Source organism: Diceros bicornis, chromosome 7 (genome assembly GCF_020826845.1).
Source record: "Diceros bicornis minor isolate mBicDic1 chromosome 7, mDicBic1.mat.cur, whole genome shotgun sequence".
NCBI lineage: Eukaryota > Metazoa > Chordata > Mammalia > Perissodactyla > Rhinocerotidae > Diceros > Diceros bicornis.
In genome coordinates, this window is record NC_080746.1 from 30350043 (window position 1) to 30375732 (window position 25690).

General features: G+C 39.3%; 1 protein-coding gene across 1 annotated transcript in view; it reads left to right on the forward strand.

The window, feature by feature from the left end:
* Positions 1-4342: 4342 nt before the first annotated feature.
* The window catches only part of LOC131408214 (caspase-1-like), a 33850-nt gene continuing 12502 nt past the window's right edge, over positions 4343-25690 (forward strand). Inside the window, exons 1-10 of the mRNA XM_058544749.1 lie at positions 4343-4400; positions 5034-5300; positions 7743-7805; positions 10957-11057; positions 11694-11870; positions 12297-12531; positions 12944-13087; positions 15725-15834; positions 16297-16393; positions 23671-23961. Of these exons, the coding sequence (XP_058400732.1) occupies positions 4394-4400; positions 5034-5300; positions 7743-7805; positions 10957-11057; positions 11694-11870; positions 12297-12531; positions 12944-13087; positions 15725-15834; positions 16297-16393; positions 23671-23961 (1492 nt within the window). The 5' untranslated portion in view covers positions 4343-4393. The remainder of the gene's footprint in view (positions 4401-5033; positions 5301-7742; positions 7806-10956; positions 11058-11693; positions 11871-12296; positions 12532-12943; positions 13088-15724; positions 15835-16296; positions 16394-23670; positions 23962-25690) is intronic.

Below are 25690 nucleotides of genomic sequence, written 5' to 3' on the forward strand. Positions count from 1 at the left end.
TATGGGAGTCTCAGAGAGCTCTTAGTTATTCCTGACACTAGATTAGGACATTCAGCAGTAATATTCAAGAGAAGATACATATCAAAACACCTAAGATTATTTATATGTATTCATAACCCTCCCTTGGAGATTCTAATTCAATAATCTAGATTGGGCCTGAATATCAATATTTCCAAAAGTTTCCACTCGCAGAACCAATGCAGATCAAGTATTTATTCCATGGCCTAGATTTTGTTGAACACTCAATGCCAAATAGCTACTTTAGAGGCATGTTCATATGACTCATCTACTCAAGAAACCACATTAGCTCCCTATTGCCTGTCACATCAGTTTAAATTCCTCAAATTTAAATTTGTTGCAAATCATCATAATCTAGACCCAATCCATGTCTCAAAACTCACTTCCCACTGATCCCAAATAAACACTCTTTGATTCAAGCAAATATTTTTTTCTCCTGTCTGCTATGATTCTGGTCTCGGCATTTTGTTTATACTATTCTCCTCATTGGATTGCTTGATCTCACATTTCTACTCTCCGTAGATTAAAAAAAAATCATGGACTTTAGAGTAACGATATCAAAGTACAGTTTGTACACCTGGGCTCTGCTATTGAGAAAGAAACTTATCCACTCCAAGCCTCAGTGTTCTGATCTTTAAAATGTGGCTACTAGCAATAATTTCCCAGCATTTTGAGTGGCTGAAAGGACGTATCTCAGTACCTAGAACACAGAAATCTCTCAATAAGTTAGTTGCTTTCTCTCTCCTCCATTACCAACCCGAAAACCATTCTTCCTGCACCTACAGAGTGTGCCTTGCCATCCTTTGCAGTCTTTCCTGATTGCACCAGGTCACATTTAATTGACTCTCTTCTGATAGCTCTAAGCACTATTATCTATGCCTTCATTTATTGTCACTATAATTCTTCTCAATTCTTATATTTTATCTCCCCAAATTATCAATTCCTTAAGAGCAAGTCCATAGTCCTATCCTCTGCTTTTATATGCCACATTTCCCAGAGCAGTGCAGGCTGGGGAGCAGCACATCACACAGAACAAGTATTGGGTAAGGAGGAGAGCTGGCTTCTCACCCAAGCTCCATAACTTGGGCTTGCCAAGTTTCTGAACCAGCTGTTTACCTGGTCTTCTTATTCATAAAATGGAATCATGCTTATTTAACCCGTCTAACTTACACAATTGTTGTGATAGGCCATGAAATAAAGTATATGAAAAATTTAGAAGCACTTTAAAAAGAAGTAAATTTTGGCATTACCTTGCTTCTGGGATATAGCTTATGACTACTATAGGTGGGAGGCACTGTGGCATGGTCTTTATACACACCATTCCACCCCAGAAAGTAAGAATGATTATGAATCCTCACCCCTCCCCCAATACTGATGAGAAAATAGCAGCTTAGAGATGTTAATAAATTGTCCAAGACCTCCATCTGATGAATAGCAGTTGATCTCAGGGCTATGGGACCTCAAAGTCCGTGTTGATAAGCTGTACAGAAGGGAAGGTTTTAGCTAAAGAAAAAATAAAATAACATGTTATAGTTGGTTAATGCTCTCACTAAGATGTATTAATCACAATTTTCTAATAGCCCTAAAAATATAAAGAAGAATAAGAGATGGATAAACTGAGAGGGTGAGTGGCTTTCTATGAGTTTCTATGAGTTGAGAATGGCACAACCAGACACAAGAACCGGGATCTTCTGTCTTCTATGTAAGAGATTTTCATACAACCTACTGTTATTAAAAATGATACTGTTGCATAGACAGGCTATCACAGGCAATTCTGACATGAGAATTTTTAAATCATTGTGCTTCCTTTAAAATACTACTTATAATTGGACTGCTGCTCAGCTTCCCAGGATCAATGGGATAATCAATTGATCATCTGCTTATGGTTCTACATCCCCAGGTATAATGTCTGGCCATCTTTCTGTGGCCTGGATGCCACCTTAGCACTTCAATTCAGTGGTGTATGGCTCTTGCTGGTGGAGAAACCTTCATGTGAAATCTTCAAGGCATTTGGGAAATAACTAAATAAATATGCGTCAAAGTGGAAGGGAACCAATATACATGCAATTTCTGCTTTTTTCCCTTCAACAAATTTTCCTGCAGCAAGGAGCACAAGATTGTGCTGCCAACTGGATTGGGTAAGTAGCAAAGCAACAAGAAAAATACCCTGAGAAAAATCTTAGATTAAAATCTATACAGTGAATTTTATTCTAATTAAAATAAATTTCATACTTAGCCTAGAGCACAGGAAGCAAAACTGGAGCCCACATGTCAAAAGACGAGTTTCTTTTTAATTGTATAGAATTTTAAAATAATAATAATAGAGCTATCAATATTTAATTTAGATATTTCAATCATGTGTGCATGTACACACATGCGCGTGCATTCATGAGCGCGCGCGCGCACACACACACACACACACACACTGAGCGTTTTAGTAACTCTGGGTCCTTATTCTCTTAAGATAATAAGGTAATAATTCTAAGAGTATTTTCAGTAAGTAAATTGAAAAGTGTAGGACTAATATCTGCGTTTTGTTATTAGTTCATCTTTCATCAAACATATCTATAAAATAAATTGGCCATGTTGAGTTTATTTCTGGGACAATCAACTGAACACGTGCTTAAAGAAAGCAGTGACCTCTTTGGGCCTTCCTAGGCTTCTCTGTCTTCACTTTTAACAAGTCCTTCAATATTTCATTACCCATTTCCCTAACAAATTTCTTCTCCTTAGTGCTTACCATACTCTAACTTTCTGAATATCCCAGTTACATATTGGATTTCACTTGTATCTTCTCCTCTTGGATGTGAGGCCGTGGGGGCAGAGGACCATTGTCTGTTTTGGTTGAACCCCTAGCACCTAGAACAGTGTCTGGCATGGAATAGGTCATCCATATATATTTGCTAAATGAATGAATGGAAGAGATGCATGAGGATTCTCACAAAAGAGGAACTTAAATGGATAATCTGCAAACAATTAACCTTGGCAATCTTTCTAGCGTGAAACATTGATGTTAAAAATAATAACACCACTTATTGTGTGCTTACACATGTCAGGCAATGTTCTACGCATTTTCCACATTTTCACTCACTTAATGATCAAAACTGTGTGGCTATGTGATATTAATGAAAGCATTTTACAGATAGAGGAACCAAAGCATGGGAAAGTTCAATACCTTGCTCAAGAACGGACAGCTAAAATGCGAAGACTGACATTCTGAGTCCAGAATCTGAGCTTTTAGTTTCTACAGAGCCATCTGTACAACAGAGCCATCTGAGAAGGAGAAGTGTTAGATTAGAAAAGATTTGATTCTGGTCAATGTTTCCTTCCTAAATGCAGAACTGCTTCACAGGGTCACACAGCTCCTAGGACATAGTCTAGAGCTGGGGGGTGGGACACAGGTCACAGTGGTTCAACTTCTCCAAATGCTATACATTGAACGTCTGTGTCCTCCCAAAATTCATATGTTGAAAACCTAATGCCCAAGGTGATAGTATTAGGATGTGGGACCTTTGGGAGTTGAACTGATCATGAGAGCAGAACCCTCAGGAATGAGATTGGTGCCCTTATAACAGAGATGCTAGAAAGGTTTTTCTGCTATGTGAGGACATAGCAAGAAGCTGGCAGTCTGCAATCCAGAAAAAGACCTTCACCAGAACCCAATCCGACCCTAATCTTGGACTTTCAGCCTGCAGAACTGTAAGAAATGAATTTCTCCTGTTTGTAAGCCACTCGGTCTATTTTTTTTTTTTTTTGAGGAAGATTAGCCCTAAGCTAACATCTGTTGCCAATCCTCTTCTTTTTGGCTGAGGAAGATTGGCCCTGGGCTAACATCTGTGCCCATCCTGCTCTACTTTACATGGGATACCGCCACAGCATGGCTTGATAAGTGGTGCGTAGGTCCGCGTCCGGGATCCAGGCCTGCGAACCCCAGAGTGCCAATGTGGAGCGCTCCAACTTAACCACTCTGCCACCGGACCGGCTCCTCCCAATCTGTGGTGTTTTGTTATAGAAGCCCACATTGACAAAACGACCAAAGTACGAGTTACTTTTCCGGATCACCCTTCTAATGAATGAGAGATTCATTATTGTGTGAGTTTAATTGTATACATACTTTCTCGTTCTTTTCTTATTTCCATGCCCTACTCCCTTCCTACCCTGACCTGATCCAAGTGTTGGTGAAGGAAATTTCCTAAGGATACACTCTCTGATGCCAGGATTCAACAATCAATTATTTCTTTGGAAAAAAAATAATAAAGTCATGCATATACATGAGCAGTGGGTATTTCTCAATATGTGTACACGCCCTGCCGAAAAGGAAGGTGGAATGTACTTTCAATTTCATACCACACATCAAGGCTGACAGAGAAAAGCCATGGCCGGTGAGTTTTTTACTGTCTGAAAGGACATATCTTGGGGAAGAAATAGTTTTGGAAGGAGTGGCTTTTCGGAAGCCATAATTAGGATCTGTGAATGCTTAGGTGATCAGAAGTGAGGGAGTAGGAAGAGAGGGAGAAAGAAGAGGAAAGGGAAGCAGGGAAGGGGCCCAAAGACTTTCACAGACTTTAGAAAGGAAGGGCAAGGGCCAGAAAAGAACTGGGCTTTACTGGTCTCCTGCTGTCATTTTGCAATCTTAACTGAATCCTCACATGTCATAGTCGGACAGAGGGTGAAGAATTGGCATAAGATGAATACAGCAGCTGTGGTCCCCGAAGGAAATGAGCTATCACCGTTTCATTATTTTATTATGGAGAGTTGAATAAACACGGGGCATGTCAGGACGTCCCCTGGTTTTCAGGTACAATGTAGAGACAGCAAATATCGGTCTGTGGGCCACTCAGTGAGCATAGGCGTGTAACGCTGAAGGAAGAGTAGGAGATGTGGGTGTCCCCAGGATTACTCCACTGTGGAGAGGGACATTTTATTGATTAAATCTAAAGGTCATTTCCTGTTGCTGACATGAGAGGAAAATGAGGCTGTTTTTATGACTTGAGGAATCCTTGTGCTTCCAATAGACAAGGTCCTGAGGGAGAAGAGGAAGCTGTTTATCCACTCAGTGGGCACGGGTACAATAAATGGCTTGCTGGATGAATTGTTAGAGAAAAGAGTGCTGAACCAGGAGGAGATGGAGAAAGTAAGAGCTGAAAACGCTACGGTCATGGATAAGGCCCGAGCTTTGATTGACTCTGTCATTCGGAAAGGGCCCCAGGCGTGCCAAATTTGTATCAGTCATATTTGTGAAGATGACTGCCACCTTGCAGGGGTACTGGGCCTCTCCTCAGGTAGGTGTCAACGACTCAGACTAAAATTCACGTAGTTTATTGTTCATGTTAGTTTGTAGACAACCTCCTTACCTCTGATTTCAGGGCCCCATTTCTATAGCAGTGGCCCTATTGCATGCCCCCTGTCTCTTTTCCTCTTGATTCCTGTTCCTTTGGCCTCCATGGACTTCTTTTGATGGAAGCTCATTTCCCATCCTGAGTATGTGGTAACTCATTTGTTGAAATTCATGGAAACAGTCTGAAAATCTTTATAATGTATACGCCAGTCCTCCTGGCAAGGCACATTATTTATTTATTTATTTATCTACTTATTTATTTGTTTAGTTAGTTAATTAGTTATTTGTCAGTTAGTTATTTAGTTAGTTAAAGTCTAGGCGTCCCTAGGAACTTATGTAATCATCTGACATGAAGACTTAAGGTCTGTAATCAAAGACTTTTTATAACTTCTCTCCAAAATTTTGCTCTCCAGGAAAAATAAAATATTTCAGTGATGGTAGAACACTCAGAGAATAAATTCAGCGCCTGTAGAAAAGTAGGATTTTAAGTGGACTCTTTCTTCTAATTGCTCCCTTGTGTTTTCCTTTAAATAAGATTTTCCACTAGCATGGTACCAGGCTTGTGGACTGTTCTGTGAGGCCCACTCCCTCTACCTCCAGGCCTCCCTGAGGGCCAGATACAGGTTCAGGCTTCTGAGCTGCCCCTTCTATGGTTCCTTAGTCCTTCCATGCAGCAAACATGGAGCTCTGGTGGAATCCCAGCTACTGGTTTCTTTTGTGCTTCCGAAAGCCATGCAGAAGATGTTCTTTGAAAGTAAGACGGCTTTGCTTCTAGGGGTTAGGGGGCAATCTTATGCTTGAGTGACATACCTAATGTTTTCTGTGTTCATCTATGGGTAATAATTTTCTTGTTTTTCTTTCAATACCCCTTTTTCATTTAACATCCCCCCAAAATCAAAGGCAATCAATCAATAACAATAAGGATCTCAAATAATTGTATAATAGCCAAAGTTTCTTCTTCCTTGCCCCATTCCTTTCAACTCATTATCTTGGAATTTTAGTGGCACTTGTGCAACCCGTTGTGGTAACTGTAACCCCTGGAGTCTGCTTCTCTAGTTGTCAGACCATGCCTCCTCAGTCAGGGTTGTCATGGGTTTGTCTCCCTCTTATCTACTTGCCAATTTTTTCAGGGCAAAAGAGTGTGATAATTAGATGTAATGTTTGAATGTACACTAATGAGAGACATCTAAAAAAAAGTTCGTGGCATGTACATTATTGCCATAACGAGGCCTCCTCCAGAAAATGTTCTTGAATTTATTGATGGTTAATTTAGTCCAGCAGTCTAGATGGGAAGATAGGACAAACTGCAGCCTACTGTCTTGAGTTTGAAGTTTTGTGGGTTATCCTATGGCTCTCTCTCACTCAGAGCATGGAAATGGACCATATTTTGTCTGTGGAAATCCTGTCTTCAATAGGTACTATGTAATGAAGACTTGGAGTATTTCTCATTTTTTAGCTCATGCCAAATCTTAAAGTGTCTAGAATAAGTTTCTCAGGTGGGTGTTGCTGTATTGAGATCCTTATAAAACCTTAAATAAATTTAAATTTAACTCTTGTTTCTGAAATTGACAATCATAATGAATAGTCACCCCAGAGGATATACTAATAGGTTTGAGTGATTTTATGCAACCAAATAGTGTAACTGAGGCTTTCCAGCATTTTGCTCCTTGGAGTATGGTTTATGCCACTGAGTAGGGCAAATGCAGATTACAGAGAGATTGTGTTTAGGGCTCCTGTCACATATATAATTTTACAGTTCCCTTTGTGGGCTGGTAGAATATCTTAGTGATTAAGACCTCAAGACTGATGGTCAAGACAGATTTGTGTTCACATCCTGGCTTTACCACTTTCCTGTTCTATGGCACTTAGGAAATTTACTTAACAGTGACAGGCGGTAGGCCAGTGGGTCCCCTCATCATCATTTTTGGCTGTGATAAATCTTGGCAAGGCTAAGTGTCCAAGTGTAGATGCTTTTCCTTCTTGGTTTTCTCCAAAGACCAGGTTAGCTCTGAGTTAGATAACTTCACTTTTCACATACCTGTTAGGTAGTAGTGGTAACTACAGGAGCCACCTTGAAACATGCACATTAAGAGAATTTTTGATTCTATAGCTGATGCTGTCGCTGTCTCTATTCCACTTTCATCATAGAAAGCAGAAATCAAGAAAGTCACTTCCAGACACTTTGGTTCTGCCTCAAGTGTTCAAGTTTAGTCATTCATGTGTAGAGGCTTTTGTTTCCCAGTGATGAAGATGGCTCCAGATAAGTCACATCTTAAACAGGATCAAGGCCTGGGGAAGGTATTTTTAATAAAGAGTGTCCAACACATTAGGTAAGATTCTTTAGAGATGATAAGTAATTATTTTAATGTCCTTCACCTTTCCTCAGGTCCGCAATCTGGAAATTTTCCTAAAACACAGGACTCCCAAGCAGTGGTTCCTGCCTTCCCAGGTAATAGTATTTTCAAAGCAATAACATTCTTTGAACCCCATCTTCCTTGATTTTAACTACAGATTCATGGGATGAACCCAAGGTGAGGTGGCTGTGGGTGATTCTCACGGATCCATCATATGCCTTTTTCTCTTCTTAATCTATTCTGCCTCAGCAGAAGCCATTCCTACAGCTTCACTACCACATCTATACTAACACGTTCTGAATCTGTGTCTCAAATCCTGACTACCTACTTGAGTGCCGCCCTTCACTATTCAAGTGCCTACTGAACATGTGCACTCACATCTCCCATGAACATCTTTATCTATACATGCCCAGAGCTGCACTTGCCATTCCTCCCTACCTTGCTTCTCCTCCAGTTTCCTCTATCTTAGTTAATGGTGCCATCATCACCCAATTCTTCAAACCAGAAACCTGGCATTATCTTCAGCTCTTTCTTCTCCCTCGTTTTCAATATTCAAGAAGTGGCCAAGTTTTATGGATTCCTCTCTCAAATCCAATCTGTCTTTCCATTTCTACTTGTGCTACTATTTTTCAGAGCCCTTAGTCCTACAGTGCCCTATAATTCTTCAACCATAACACTCAGTATATATTTTTTTGTAATTTTTAAATAGATGCATCTTTTTCCCCCACTGGACTTTAAGCTTTATGAGGAAATCAACCATGTCTGATTTATTCCTAGGTATGATCACATCTAACAGAAGTTGGCTTATAACGTACATGCAATAAATATTTGTTAAAAGACAATTTTACTGAATAATTTCATCAGAATTACTATTATTTACTAAGCCGTTAGAAAAATATTTAGCATACGCCAACTGTGTTACAGATCCTGTTCTATGGACTGTTTAGAGAGTAATCAACAAGAAAAACAAAGTTCCTGCTTTTATTGAGCTTACCTGAATATATGAATTATGAATGAATAGGTGTTAAGAATCTCCACCATCAAATTAAAGCTAGCCAAAAATTTAGGGATGGAAATGATACTACACACACTCATATCAGTTAAGACAACATGAAATGCTGAGACAGAGTCAAATATTTATAATGGCTCAGATAGGATAGAAATTTATTTCTTATTTATGAAAATTCTAAAATGGGCGTTCTTCATCAGTAGGCAGCTCTCCTCCAGTTGCTAACTCGGATACCCAGGCCTCTTCCATCCTATGGCTCTGATATCTGCAACATACGATGCCAAAATAACTGTGGTCATAACCATCCAGTTAATGGCATTGAAGGAATATAAAAGATCATTTGTGAGAGATTTTGCTAGGCTTAGCCTGCATATGTCACACCATATTTCTGCTTGCATTCCATTGTCTAGAACCCAGTCACATGGCCACACCTAACTGTTAAAGTGGATGGCCACCTAGATTAGCTGTGTGCCTAGAAGAAAGTGTCTGTTGAATAGCTAGCCAGTTTCTGCTCCCAAAATATAAACGTATATCTTTTCATTCCACACAATATTGGGGGTAGCGCAGGAAATATCTAAGTCCCAGATGACTAGGAATATCTTAAAAATGTTTCTGTGCTCTACCCTGAAAATGGTGGTCTCAGCTTTATTGAGTCAAGATCAACATTCATTAGACTCCTTATTAGCAAACCTTATTTTTGTCTGAGTCCAGCCACTTGCCTATCAAATAATCAGTGTTTTACTTGTCCTGGAACAGTATTTCACCCACGATTCTGGACTAATTTCATCCAAAATTGACCATTTCTCTTAAAATAAAAAGACCTTATATTTGGAAGAAATTTAGATGCCAGAGAAGGAAATATTTCATCACATTCAGAACTTATTCTAGTGACTCTATTAAGGGTGGTTATCCTATGCATGTTTTCTTAGATATTTCATGGGATGGGACACTCATTACATAACCAAATGTCTTACTCTTTTAATCAGAAAAATTTAATATAATCCAAATACTTCTCTTTATTTTTTATATTGTTCTCTAAACTCCTGTAAAGAAATAGAACATTTTTTCTACCTAATAAGGATTTTTATAGTTTCTCCAATATATCCATTCTAATTATCTCTTACTTTCTCCACAGACAATGCACTTCATGCTGCCTTGGTTTACCTAAATGAATATACTACAGTTTCGTCAAATTCCCCCTCAAAATTGAATATGTTTTTTTTTTTTTTGGATAGTTTAGTTTCTTAAGGATCCTCCAAGTATTGAGAAAACTTATTTCTATTTTGAAACAGACAAAGATTGTGTTAATTTCATTAGTAAGTACATCACATTGTGGGATGGTGTTGAACTGTGATCAAATAAACCCTCGAGGCTTTTCTCACGTAAACCACTGTGAAAATTCTTCCTCATATATTTGTGTAATCAATGTTTGGTGCTATGAATCTATCTAGGGTGCACCTTGATTTTAGCATATATCACTCTATTTCATACTCATTTTAGTTCATATATTCAATATTCCTCCTCTTCTTCCCCATATGTACTCACAGCAGAGAGATCCTGAAGGACAGGGCAAAGGCCCAGCATTCCTCCCTCCCTCCCTCTCTCCCTCCCTCCCTCCCTCCCTCTCTTCCTACCATGCTTCCTTCCTTCTTTCCTTCCTTCCTTCCTTACTTCCTTCCTTCTTTCCTTCTCTCCCTCCCACCCTCCCTCCCTCCCTCCCTACTTTCTTCCTTCCCTCCTTTCTTTTTCTCTTTCTTTCTTTTTATATTTCTAATGCCTACTATCATGCCTGTTAAGAAAATAAATAGATAGATAAACATTTGTATTAAAAAAATATTGAAATAGACATACCTCCATTAAATTTTATCCTAAGCTTTGAGTCATTTGAAATAAGCTTACAAGTAACTATTTTACCTAAAGTATTGATTGTTTTCTGAGAGTTTTATCATATATGACCTTGAGATACTCCCTTTCTATTTTTTAACCTAAAATATTTATTAAAATGCTGATTCTAAGAGATGAAAGTAGATTCCTGTATCACACCACTGGAAATCTCCTCTGGCTTGGAATGTGTTCCATTAGTAGTGACTCACTCAACAGTGTTAATGACCAGCCCAGGCTGTCCTCCTAAGGATACATTTCCTGCTCTGTGGCTTCATACACAGATGATGCTATGAGGAGCACCAAGTGGGACACACAGGGATGGCATTATTCATAATGTTTCTTGTCTCTTGTAGCTCCTCAGGCAGTGCAGGACAACCCAGCTAGGCCAAGAGGGAGCCTCAAGCTTTGTTCTCCAGAAATAGTCCAAAAGATATGGAATGAAAAGTCAGCAGAGGTACTGTTCTCCAAATACAAGGATCGGGGTGAAAGACACACTGGAGGCAATTCTAAAGTGCAGTGGCTCTTTCTCAGAGCCAATTTCCTTGAAAGGTTCTGGAAAATCATCCTGCTGCTTCCCTTACATAAAAGATTTTTATCTTCTAGAATCTCAGACTTATGTAGAAAGTTTTATGGGTGGTCCAATTCCCTGAGTAAATAATTATAATAACAATGGCATCTATTGAATGCTTAATATGAATCAGACTGTTCTAAGCATGTTGCATATAACACCTTGAACCCTCAAAATAACCCATTTTAGAAATAGGTAAACTGATGCATGGATTGTTAAATATTTTGGCCAAATCAGTAAGCTGAGGAGTCGGTTTTAAAATTCAGTCATTCTGGCTTCAAAGCCTTTTCTCACAACCCTATCTCTCAAAAATAATTAAACTAAGTGCTCAGCTGCCAATCAGGCATTTGCAAACTCCATTTCCACTCCCATAGTAGGACTCATTCCCTCTCCTTGTTTTTATCTATGGTTCATGAGATTTGGTTTCTGGATAGGACTAAGGGAGGAGAAGCTGTCTTAAACACTCAAGACGAATATTTAATTAAAAGACAAGACTGTTTATCCAATCTGTATTTCCTACAGATTTACCCAATAATAAGAAGGTCGTTGACCCGCACACGTCTTGCCCTGATTATCTGCAACACAGAGTTTGACAATCTTTCCAGGAGAGATGGAGCTGAAGCTGATATCACAAATATGACGGTGCTGCTAGAAGGTCTGGGGTACAGCGTGGCAGTGAAAGAAAATCTCACCGCTTTGGTAAAGTCTATCATAATGTAAAGACAATGGTCACATCTTTCAAATTCCTAAAGAATATTAGAAAGCTTGGTTGTGGCACCAGAAAGTTAATCTCTTGACAGTCTAAAATCTAAATTTGCCATTCGAGGGTGCTTAATGCTACAATAACCCCTTCTAAAGTAGGGTCTTTTACCAAGAGTCTAGTGAAACTTTTAATTGGGAAGTGTACTATTAACTCAATAACGCTCCTTTCTCTCTACCAGAAATCCTCGGATGGCATCCTATAACCCTTTCTTTACCTTTCTCTGAATTGAAACTTAATTTTTCTTTTGCATTCCATTGATTTTTATGTCACACAGGAATTCCTTAAGTGTCCTTTTATTGGATTTGCAAGGTGCCATGATAATGAATCACATAGCCCTAAATCAGTGGTATGGTCTTTTCCAGGGCATGACTACAGAGCTGAAGGCATTTGCTGCCCGCCCAGAGCACCAGACCTCTGACAGCACTTTCCTGGTGTTCATGTCTCATGGTATTCGGGATGGCATTTGTGGGAAGAAATTCTCTAAGAATGTCCCAGATATATTAGAAGTCAACACCATTTTTCAAATTTTTAACACCTGGAACTGTCCAAGTTTGAGGGACAAACCCAAGGTGATCATTATCCAGGCCTGCCGTGGTGGTGAGTGCTGATGTCTGTTAGAATATGAAGTATTCAAGTATTGACCTCATCATCTGTATGCATCCAGTATTTTTCAGTTTTTTTGTGTCTACTTCTTAATGTCAAAGTATACCTACTGTCACCAAATAAGATTGAAGCTTCTGTGAGTTGTATGACTGGTTGGTAGATATTTGTTCCATTTTGTACTAAAAAGATATCACCTTTAGTCTTAAGATTTTGATGTTTGAATGTTGTTAGAATTCATTTGAGGGTTAGGAGAGATAAGAGTTGTTGAAAAGATATGTGTGTATGTGCATGTGAATGAAAGACAGTGACGAATAAATTAATAAATATGATTGAATAGAGATTTAAGGGGAGAAAGTAGTTCTCTTGGCTGTTGGGAATAACAAGAAACCAAATCTTGTCCTTCCAGAGAATGAAGGGGTGGTGTGGTTAAAAGACTCAGTAGAAGCTTCTGGAAATAGCTCCTCACTGGCTCCAGAGGATTTCGAGGATGATGCCATTAGGAAAGCCCATATAGAGAAGGATTTTATTGCTTTCTGCTCTTCAACACCAGGTAATGGGTGTCTGTGTAGGACGTCTTTGCGGGCATTACCAGTGCAGAAACTCATACCCACCCATTCGAGTGTGGATGTGTGTTAAACTTTCTGTGAGACTTTTGAAGAATAACTCAAGCCTTCTCTTCACTACATCTTCAATTTCCCTTATCCACAGAGACCAAATGTGCATATATTTTTACTTAATTAGTAATTAGTAAACTCCCATGGTGCAAAATATTTTCCTGGAACTGTGAGAGATAAATAGAAGAGCATCTACAGTGAAGTAAATTAGAATCTGACTCCACGTAGGAAAAGTCCAAGATCCTGGAATGATTCAGCAGTTCAATTTGCCTAGACATCATGTATTTATAGAAAGGTAGGATTTACAGAAGGGGTAGGAATAGGCAGAAAAGCAGACAAGGCATATTAAGTCCCTAAGTTAAAGTGGTTTCAGCTAGAAGTATAGAGCATATGAAAAAGAAGAATCTGAATGATTCTCCACCTAGGCTTTGGATTAAAAGTACTGCTAATTATATTCTGACCCTGGCATTTAGTACTTTGTAAACTAGTTCCAGTTATTTAGCCTCTCTGAGCTTTCTTTGAATTCCTCATTAATATGTGTGAATACAAATATAATTGTTCTGAGGATTAAATGAGACAGTATATGTGAAATAGTGAGCATGGCACAGAGTAAAGCACATGTTAAATGATTGCTATTGTTCAAGATGTTTCTACTTTGTAACTTAACTCAAGGTTTTACCTTGAGTTACTTTCCATCTCAAGAAAAGTCATCTGAGTTCTTCCATCCACTATGTTTTGGAATTTCTTGGGCATTCACATTCTCCTGATTATCTCTGACTTTAAGACTTTGTCTCTATTCAAATGGTTTAATTTACAGACTATTTTCTATAATGAGACACCATCTCTCAGGAGACAACCTGGTTCTGCATTGTGTTGACCACGTCTTGATGTAGAAATCAACGATTTTTGTCAATGATCAGAAACAATGACACTAGGCAAAAAACCTACACATTTACAGCTTGAGTGTGTTTAGGAAATGTTATTATTAGACATAACCATTCTATAAAATCCATTGATCCCAGCCTTCCACAAGAGATGTACCTCTGGCTATACAGCTTTTTGTAGGCGCCTGGCTTCTCAACTCCGTCTTGCTGATTTCTGTCTCCTTTTCTTTCACTTTCCTCACCACTCCTTTCCAGATGATTCCTAGAAACTCCAATTCAGTTATTTTTCAGCTTCCACCAGTAAACCTAGCTCCACATTCTCCTGTGTTAATCTCAACCGTGTTGTAGCGCTCTCCCGAAGAAAAGTGACCATCCACTCCCTTAATTTCATGAAGAACTTTCAGAGATACCTGTCTCCACCCTCTCTCCCACCCACTTCCTTTAACTGGAACCAGCCTCATAGACAGCTGCAATTTTAAATAGAATTTTAATCTATTATTATTTTATAGTTTATTACCATTTTTATTGGCTAAAAAGTTTGGTTCTATACACAGCTATTGATGCCACTTTTTTCTTGTATATTTCTTTACATAATTTTAAAATGGCTTCATGACATTTATGTCACTACCCTTCTATATAATTAACATCATTCTTCTTCAATATTTCTCTTCCATAAGACTGTTTTGTCCTCTTTTTTTTTTTGTCCCTCTGTTTTTGTCCCTAAGAGGGAAAGAGATCTTTCCCTCTTAAACATTTTCTAGTCTTGTACTTCTTTTCTGTTGGTACCATTTTCATATTCAGTTACCATTTTCTTTATCTAAACACCTTATGGCCAATATTATTTGATTTTTTTTTTTTTTTTTTTTTTTTTTTTTTTGTGAGGAGATCAGCCCTGAGCTAACATCCGCCAATCCTCCTCTGTTTTTTTTTGCTGAGGAAGACAGCCCTGGGCTAACATCGGTGGCCATCTTCCTCCACTTTATATGGGACGCCGCCACAGCATGGCTTACCAAGCAGTGCGTCGGTGCGCGCCCGGGATCCGAACCAGCGAACCTCGGGCCGCCGCAGCGGAGCGCGCGCACCCAACCGCTTGCACCACGGGGCCGGCCCCTGTTTGATTTTTAATTAAATTATTTATAAAGTAGATAAGTTGAAATGTGATTAGTAGAATTACACTGTATAGAGTGAGTATTACATATCCTATATTCTCCCAGACACTTGTAAGGCATTACATCTAATCTTCAAATATCTCTCTACGGCAGAAATTATCACCTTACCCTTTGTAGTCGAGGCCATTGCATTTCATAGTGTATAATTAAATCAAGTCAATAAGTAACATTCCTGAGATAACATTCAGGTATTACTTCCCCAAGGCCCAATTCCTCCCCTCTACCCCATTCTGCCTTCCCCTCCCTCTCTATTAGATTTGTGGCTCCTTGAACGCAGAAACTGTGCCACCCTAACATCTGTACCATATACAGCATCGTTCATGTGTCCTTAACACTTGTTGAATATCAGTAAAAAAATACTCACTGAACATTGAATATATTCACTAAAAAAATGGCATACAGTGTGTAGGAAACAGCATGAACTCAACAGCCTGCCTCAGTTGGAGTGGCAATCCTAGGACTCCATCTCTGTGACCAGGCAAGTGCCTTGAGTGAGACTTGGAATGTGCTTTATTCACAGATAATGTTTCTTGGCGACATCCCAGATGGGGCTCTCTTTTTATTTTGAATCTCATCGAAAATTTGCAAGAGTATGCCTGGTCCTGTGACCTGGAGGAAATTTTCCGAAAGGTAAGGCTCTAGGTGCTTCTCTCACTCTACTTCCCTGGATGTTTGACTATTCCCATGGGAAACCTAGGGAGCAGCACTGGGCATGTTTATCTTCCAAAAATGCCCTTCTTTCCAAATGAGCTTTGAGGTCCTTTGGTGAATCAGCAAATCTGGAAGCCAGATCCAACCTGTTATAATCTAAAAAACAACCCCTAGAAAACAATCATTTAACTCCCCTCTTGCCCTGAATAGACAAATGAGTGGACTCCAATATGCTTGTGTCCATAGCTATTAGATCCAGCAGCAGATTTTAAAAGTCTGGTCATTTCATGCTGGGTATGCATATTGCTGTAATTCTTACAGATGCACATCCTTTTTGTTTTTATCATTTATTTTGCTATACTCTTTGTAATTTTTTCAGCCTACGTGAAGATTCTTCCACTCAGAAAAAAAATATATATATAGACTATCTTTTCCCTTTAGGTCCGATTATCATTTGAGCCACCAGATGGTAGGGTACAGATGCCCACCACAGAAAGAGTGACTTTGACAAGATGTTTCTACCTCTTTCCAGGATATTAAAATAAGTAAGTGGTATGAGTGTCTATGGATAGATGTGTGTGTGTGTGTGTGTGTGTGTGTGTGTGTGTGTGTGGTAGGAGGTGGGGCAAGATCGGGGAAGAGCACTGAAACTTCATCCTGGTCAAGGTCTCAAGGTCTAGTATAGGAAACGGGCATACTGAAAGGATGCCTCTCTGCTGTTCAGTGCAGAGCACAGTGTTCTTCTCTCAAAGTTCTGCAGAGTTAGATGGCCCTTTCTCAGGGTCAGCCGATATAGGCTGAGAGGTAGCCATGAGATGAGGAAAGCTTGGTTTTAGATGTTCCTCCTCTTCGCTTCAGCAGAACAATATTTAGATCTAACTTGGGCTCTTCCTTTTTATGAGTGTGCATATCCCCGTGGATGGATTGATTTTATAACTTGCATTTCTTTTAGCAGAACTCTTTTTTATGTTTGTTTTATTTTTTTTCCTGTAGGAAGCCAGGAGTTCTGTCATTCTGTATCTGTTTTTGGAATCATGTCTATAGGAAACAGACATTTCTTTAAACATTCCAATAAATCTGAAATCAAAATAAAAGGTTGTCATGGGTTTTTTTACCACTCCAAGAAGATAGAGGTTGGAATTTGGAGAAGGTAATGGATTTGGAGTCTTTAGACTTGATCCGGAAGAGCTGAACTGGCTAATAGCACCATTCTTTCTTTTTAGAAGCCATTTGCTAGACTTTCTGCTTTAAGAATACAGATGCAGGGGCCGGCCCCGTGGCATAGTGGTTAAGTTCAGCATGTTCCACTTCGGTAGCCTGGGTGCACAGGTTCAGATCCTGGATGTGGACCTACAGTAGTCATCAGCCACACTGCGGCAGAGACTCATGTATAAAGTAGAGGAAGATTGGCACGGATGTTAGCTCAGGGCTAATCTTCCTCAAGCAAAAAAAAAAAAAAAAAAAAGAATACAGATGCAAATCACAGTAGGTACCTGACTTCAAAGAATTTGGAGCTCAGCAAGAGAGATGCAGAGAAGGCAGATGGTGTGATAAGGGATTTATCCAAATTCCCAGAGTTCACTACTGACAAAGCCATAACCAGAAATTACCTATTTCTGTCCTTTCTTAAGGCATTTCAGGGATACAAAGTAATTTTGATTCAATTCCAACTAGTAGTTTACAGTCTCATCGAGAAGACAAGACAGTCAACAAACATGAAAGCAGACAAGACATAACAACCTATGAATAAGCACCAGGGTGTATTGTATGCCAAATAATGTCCCCGTGCGGTGCAAGGATAATGAGTTTGGAGTGAAATCCTACACTCAGCCAATGTTAGACTTAGGAACGGCTGGAAGAACTACCCTTCCACTTGCAAGTATGAGCTCTTTCTAATCCTAATCATTAAAAGTGAATGTGGGGGCCGGCCTCGTGGCTTGGCGGTTAAGTGCACGCACTCTGCTACTGGCGGCCCAGGTTCGGATCCCCGGCGCGCACGGACGCACCGCTTCTCCTGCCATGTTGAGGCCACGTCCCACATACAGCAACTAGAAGGATGTGCAACTATGACATACAACTATCTACTGGGGCTTTGGGGGAAAAAAAAAAAGGAGGAGGATTGGCAATAGATGTTAGCTCAGAGCCGGTCTTCCTCTGCAAAAAGAGGAGGATTGGCATGGATGTTAGCTCAGGGCTGATCTTCCTCACAAAAAAAAAAAAAAAAGTGACTGTGAATTTCTGACCTTTTGAAGATCTTCAAAGTTCAACATATCACAGTCTTTTTTTTTTTTTTTTCCCACATTCACTAACTGTTCTTCTGGGCATATCTCTTTTGTACTATCACACTTTCATTCTACGACAGCCTGAGACTACTTGTATGTTGAGTCATCATCTTTCAGAGAAAATCAAAAAGGGGAAGTGAACAGTCACTCTCAGTAAAAATTAATCGTTAAGGCAGGCTTAGGTGGTAAAGGAAAAGCATGAGAGGAGTGAATCTAATAAAAGATTCAGATGACAAGGAGACAGGGAGGGGATGATACCACCATGATCAGCACAGTCAAAACAGGAAACAGAAGTTCTTTGGGTAATTCTTATCTGGAAATGAAAGGAGATCTGTTAGTTTTAACTTCATGATTTGTGTTTTTGGGCAAGCAGAAGAGAAATACTGAGAGATCAGAAAAGGGACAGAGAGAAGGAAGTGTGGAGGCAGTGAAGAGAGAGAAGGAAAGGGAGGGAAAAAAACAGTCAGAGGTGCCAACCTATAGGACAATATTTTGTCATTTCCATTTTTTTTCTTCCAAAGGGAAGAAACTTTTCTTCCCAAAAGACAGGGCAACCCATTTGCTGACAACTGGGGATTTCCCAACAATGAACCCAGAAATATCGAGCAGTAGTTTCCCAATCTATGATTAGATGTCCACACCCCCTGCACTAAGGAAGCACACAGTAACTTTCATTTTCAAGCTTGTGGCTCTCTTTAAGGCAGCTGGAAGGGACTGAGGCTGTGACCTATGGCTGGTGAGTAGGGGTCCTTTTAAGACTAGGAATCAAGGACTTGGGTCTTAGAAAACACTGTGACAGGCAGAAATAACAAAAGAGGAGTGAGCCAATAGTGCGCTGGCTGAATTCCTCCCTTTGTTAGCTCGTGTAACTTGAATCAGGGGACACTGCCTTAGAAATGCTGGAGGAGAGTATGGTCCCCAGATATCTCAGAGCCAGGAAGAAGTTAATTCCTTTCTTTCAGCTTGTGGCAATCAAAGAGAGGGTAAAGACAAATAGAGTAAGTTATTTGTGTACGAGACAACGCCGGAAGTTTCTAAATGCACTCTGAAACCTTCTCAGGTTCCTCCTCTTGATTCCAAGTAGTCATCTGGGACAGGGTCATAAACATTGCTCCCAGAATTAGATAAGTGAGACTTCGAATTTCTGCCTTCTTCGCCATCTCCTGTATTGAATTCCTCTCAGTCTTTTTAAAGTGACTCCATTTTTTCTCCCTTTCTCTCTAGCCCTTATGCTAACTACTTGCACGCAGTATTTCTTGGATTCCTATCACAGTTTTTTAACTGGTCTCCCTCTCTCTAGGATTTAACCCTCCCATCTCTCCTGCACACTGCTTTCAGGTCACGTTTCTTACACACAGAAACTGAAAAGCATAAGAGATGGTGTCGTTAACTATTTATGTAGCTAGTATTCAAGCATGTCATATCACTTGTTTAACTTCATTTTCCTCATTTGAAAAGAAGACGTTCAACTACATCAGTGGTTTCTAAACCTCATAACAAATCTGGATAATGGCTAGTCATGTAAAAAAAAAATCAGATTATTCGCCCCCCCCACCAGACTCTTGAATTATTCCATCTTTAACAGACTGTAGGCATTTATAATCTTTTAAAGATCTACAGATAATTCTTATGTAGCTGGCCTGAGTTCGTCTGCAGATTGCTATTTTCAGGAAAGATGATCAGTTAGTAATCTTTCAGTTCTCCAATTCTAGGTGTCTACTAGTGCAATTTTTTTAGTCAGGAGCATACATGGCTCCCTACTGTCTTTGGAAAAAATCTGCGATCGTTTCAGACTTTTCTTAGGAAAAGTTTTCCTACCTTTCAAAATACGTTTATCCATTTTTCCATTAATCCCTCTAAGGCATGATTTCAGCTTCATAAAAAAAATTGATTTACTGTATTCATCCCACTCATACTTCCTTGTTATTGTGTTTCTTTATTTCTTTGATTCTCCCTTTCCAGGGAGAATTCTTTCCAGGGTTTATATCTCATCTCACGACATGTAACTTAAGCTCCTAAAATGGAAGGATTGATTGTTTTCTTTTCTTCTCTTCCTCACGATACTAATACAGCATTTGTCTGGGGAGTAGTAAGTTAAATTCACACTCGTGGCTACCTCTTTGGCCAGGCAAAATGGTCTCACTGGATTGGAATCAGGACATCATTAGGAAATAGATGTGAGAAACTGAAAGACACTAGACAAAAACAAGTAAAGTGGCTCAATAAATATAAACAATTGAGTTTGGTTGGCTATTGATAACTAATTAATAACAATAAGGGAAAAAATGCCAGCCTAGTGAGAAACAAGGTGCTCTGGGAGCATATATCTCTGACACTCTCTCTAGTCTTGAGCCTCAGGGAGAATTCCCTAAAAAGAACTGGCATCTAATCTGAGACTTGAAGGATAAACAGGAAGCAGTTGGGGGACAGGAAGGAATGTCGGGGTGGGAGACAGCAAGCACAGAGATCCCTGAGTAAGGGCTTTCTAGAAACTGAAAGAAGGGCAGAGTGTTTAAAATGTAATGAGCGGGCCGGCCCCGAGGCTTAGCGGTTAGGTGCGTGTGCTCCGCTACTGGCGGCCCGGGTTCGGATCCCAGGCGCGCACCCGCACACCGCTTCTCCGGCCATGCTGAGGCCGCGTCCCACATACAGCAGCTAGAAGGACGTGCAACTATAACATACAATTATCTACTGGGCCTTTAGGGGAAAAAAAATAAATAAATAAAGGAGGAGGATTGGCAATAGATGTTAGCTCAGAGCTGGTCTTCCTCAGCAAAAAGAGGAGGATTAGCATGGATGTTAGCTCCGGGCTGATCTTCCTCACACACACAAAAAAATGTAACGAGCAAGGTGAGTACGATAGCAGAGGTTGAAGCTGAATGAGAAGACCTAGATTAGATTAAAGGGAGAGGTTTCATGATCAAATATAGATTTCAGAACCCTGACTCTGCTTCATTGTGAAGAATGGATTAGAAGGGGACAAGGATAAATTTATAAGATTCTTGGAGTAATTAAGAAAGGAAGGATGTTGGCCTGAACTGGAGTCATGAACAGTTAGAAATGAGAGAAGTGGTCAGATTCTGCAAATATTTAGCAGGTAAAATCAATACAATTTGAAGCAAGATGAAAAATAAGATATAAAGAAGGCAGAAGAGGTTCAATATCACCAGATTTTACTCTTTTGGTGTACTTGGTGGTTAGATATCACTTACTAGCATAGAGAATGAAGCTGGTGAATGAAAAATGAGCAGTTCAGCTTGAAAAAGTTTAACAAGTTTGTAACATATTGAGAAGAGAGGATATATGAGTCTCAATTTTGGTATCCACAGTTGGGCTGAATTTATAAATTTGGGAGTAATTTATTTATTATTTAAAACTAATGATTGAAGCCATGAGAATGTGTAGATGGTGAGAAGAGGACTTAAGTCCAAAACCATTTGGTTTTGTTTATCATATTTCTCTTCATATCATTCATTCAGTCAACATTCTACTACCTTGTTGAGGGCACGAATAAATAAACGAGAAACCCAGAACTCAGGCAGAGTGAATATTCCATACACTAACCTGCATGCTGTTTGCAATTCTTCAAACTCTCTAACATCTGTATACTATATTGCAAGATTAGTGTTTATGCCACCTTTTCTAAGACAGCTTTGTGACCTCACCTACAGAAATTTACCTAGTCTTCTTTGAGTCCCTGAAGCGCTTTGCATTGTCTTAAATAATTCATCACCAAGTGTCATGTAATGTAGTTTGATGATTTAAGAGTGGGGGCTCTGGATTCTGAAACTCTGAGTTTGAATCCCTTCACTCTACTTATTATACACACTGTATATTATACATCCAATTTGGGTCAGTTACTTAACTAACTTCTCTGTATCTGTTTCCTTTTCTATATTATAGAAATGTTAACATACCTGTTACATGGAGTTTTCATGAAATTTAAGTGAGAAGATTCATGTAAAGCACTTGGCAACAATGAGGACTTGATGAATATTAACTATTATTACTGAAGCTGTGTTGTAAGAACAGAATTTGAGTCCTAATTTGTGTGATTTGGGGCAAATGATCTATAAAATAAGGAAAATAATGGCTGTCTCATTGGATTATTGTGAGGGAGTTGCATATCAATATTTATACAGTAGTACAGCGATTTAATAATGATGAAGACAATGATAATGATGATTTACATTGCTCAATAGGTATTCCTTTTATAATCACGATCAGTGGGCAAGAGACATTAGTTGTTATTAAGTTAATTGATATTAGGTAACTTTCTATTCATGTTTTGCAATTTCCAGGTTTCTTTCTCATAATTATTACCCAATAAACATTTATTGAAAGAGTAATTCAAGTTAACATGTACAATGAGGCTGGTGCTTCTGAGCCAAAGTACTTCTTCAATGTTCTGGCACATTTTCTTCAGAAAACGTCATTTGGTGTCAAGGCTATCCTTATATCTAGATGAACTGGATAATTACCTGAGAATTAACTGATAATTGATGAGATATCCTGTCTTCCCATACACTACCATATCCATACCATGTGTCTAAATCATATCTGTAGTATTAAAATAAAAGATTTAGACCTTTGACTTCTATATTTTCCTATAAAAATTCAAATTATCCCAGACAATAATAAATTAACCTGGTGTCAAATTAACCTACCGTATTGAAAGATTAGTCATCAGATTATTTTTAATTTTCAATTTTGATTGAAACAAGATCTTAAAGTATTAAGACTCTAGATGCATTCATTTAGTTATTCATTAATTGATGTATTCAGCAAGCATATAAGTATTTTTAAGTATTTTGAGCATTAAGATGTGAGTAAGGGATGTGGATACAAAGATGTGGATTTAAAGGCATAGTGCTTTTACCAAGGAAACTAAATACAGAGGAGAGAAAAGATCCTACATTCTAGTGGGAGGAACTTACTGTCCAGACAAGAGCATGGACTTTGCTGGGAGCATATATTCCAGGTGGTTCATCATCATCACTGCGAGACACAGAAAGAGAAATATAAGAACAGCGAATGACCAGAAAGCTAGCATTAGGCCTAATGTCACAGAAGGGAAATGAGAAGCTATCAAAAAAATCTCAAGTGGTGGGCCGGCCTGGTGGCTTAGCGGTTAAGTGCGCGCGCTCTTCGGCCAGGGTTCAGACCCCGGTCGCCCACCAACGCACTGCTTCTCCGGCCATGCTGAGGCCGTGTCCCACATACAGCAACTAGAAGGATGTGCAGCTATGACGTACAACTATCTACCGGGGGGCTTTGGGGGAAAAAAAAAGGAGGAGGATTGGCAATAGATGTTAGCTCAGGGCTGATCTCCCTCACAAAAAAAAAAAAAAAAAATCTCAAGCGGCAATGAATCAAACACAGCCTTGTATGAATTTGATGTGCTGAGAGAATTCTACAGGTATGATGCAAGAGATATGTACTTTACTGAGGAGATGGGGAAATAGTCAGAGGTGTTTTCAGGGGTATTTCACATTACAGGGAGCTCTCTAAAGACAGGGCAAAACTCTTTAAGCTGTGCCAACTGAAGGAGTCTTTGTTTTTCTGACAGAAGACAAACGTGAAAGAAATATACTTAAGGCTTTGGAATCTGTGGGCAAAGAACTCATTACTGGCATTTCGGTTGGCTTGGTGGAAAAAGATGTCCTGAAATTGAAGGAAGATGAAAAGAAAAAATTTTATGAAGCCAAGCCTAGAGACAAGCCCTGGGTCTTGGTGGACTCTGTGAGAGACAGACGCCATGAAGCAGGTCAAATGCTTCTGCAAACCTTCCTTAACACAGAGAAAAATTCCACTAGAAGAGAAGGTAAGACTGGGATCATTTACAACAGATATCTCAAATTTTCCAGAATCTATTTAGCTCCAAGGCTGCTCCCATGTCCTCTATAATCCCCCCTTCCTTCTATTACAAAAGTATCATTTTCATTAAACCTGTCATTGTCTTTTAGAGGCCATCTTGTCTTTTATGAGAGGGGATTAGATTTCCAATTAGCTAAGATGCTGAGTCTTTGTGTTTAGGTTACTCATAGAAATAGCTAATTGTAGAACTCTGTAGTAAGGGACACCTGAACCTGAGCCCAGGTTCCGTGACTTTGTACACGATGTGATTTCATTCAAGTGAATGCAAACCTCCCTTAACCTCCCTAGGCATCAGTCTCAGACCATGAAATGGGGACAATTTCAGTAACTTCTTCATAGGCTTTGTAAGGCTAGGAACATAATGGCAGGCACAGGCTGAAAGTTCTTAAGATTTTAGCTCTCATCCAGAACTCTCCTCTGAGCTCCAGATACATTTAACTCCAGCTGCATATTCAACATTTCTACTCAAATATTCTACTGTTACAAAACTAACATATATAAGATCAAACACTTAATTCCCCCCGTCAAATCTATTCCACTTCAATCTCCTTTCCTATGTCATTAGACAGGACCATAATCTAAGTTTGTTAATCCACAGCATAACTGTTTTCTTCACCAATGAATAACAGCTCTTAGTGGAGTGCCAGGCACATAGCAGGCACATAATAAATATAGGATGAATAGACAAATGAAGAACATGCATGCCATAAATATTAGTTACCATAATTATTATTTAGCTTTCAATATTTAGACCTTTCCAGTGCTTACTGATTTTTGTGACTTACAAAATATGATCAGGAGGACAACTATAAAGTGTCCAATATATTAAAATCTGTCAAAGCTTTTGACCTAGACTGAATTATAAATATTACTAGAGCCTAAATATCCTCAGGCCCAAGTTCATCAGTGACAGATTCAATTTGCTACGAGTTTAACCTGAAATCCTAGCCCTGATTACTAGAGTTTATCAATAATAATAAGCAATAATAAACAAAAGGCAACATAAATTATAGAGACCTCACTATAGCAAATAAACTTTCTCCATAAGTCTTTCTCTATGGAGAAGGGACAGTCCCACTAGCAGGAAGCAGATGCTACTCTGACAGATGTCTGAGATCATGGCCTAGGCTGTGTTCTCATTAATACTTAAGCTGGTCTTCGTGCAGGTTTATGACTTTCTCTTAAACCTGGGATGGGATGGAAACAATTTGGATTAAAAAAAGAATCAGAGGTAATTTAGCAAATGGGAATCAGAATCGAAGTAATGGAAGCTTCAATGATTTTAGCAAACCCAGGATCACAATGAACATCAACCTGAACTGACCTATCCCATCAGCAGAGTCTGTGGCAGACAGGAGGCAGGCACAGACCCTCTCATGGAGTGTCCAGTGGCTCCTTGGGCACTATGTGCACACGGAGCCTCCAGAGGAATCTCAGGACACGTAGAGTACACTGGCCCAGCAGGCCAGGAAGCAGGGTGAGCTGGGCTATTAGAGTATTTAAAGGCCCTGGCCAGGGCTTTTGGACATGGATATAATTCTGAGAGGTCCTAGCACAGTATTAAGGAAATGGACTGGGAGATAGGAAGAATCCAAGTTATTCGTTTGTTTATTTTATTTAACAAACTCATATATGGACATACCGTGTGCCAAAGACTATTATTTAGTCAGAGAGAT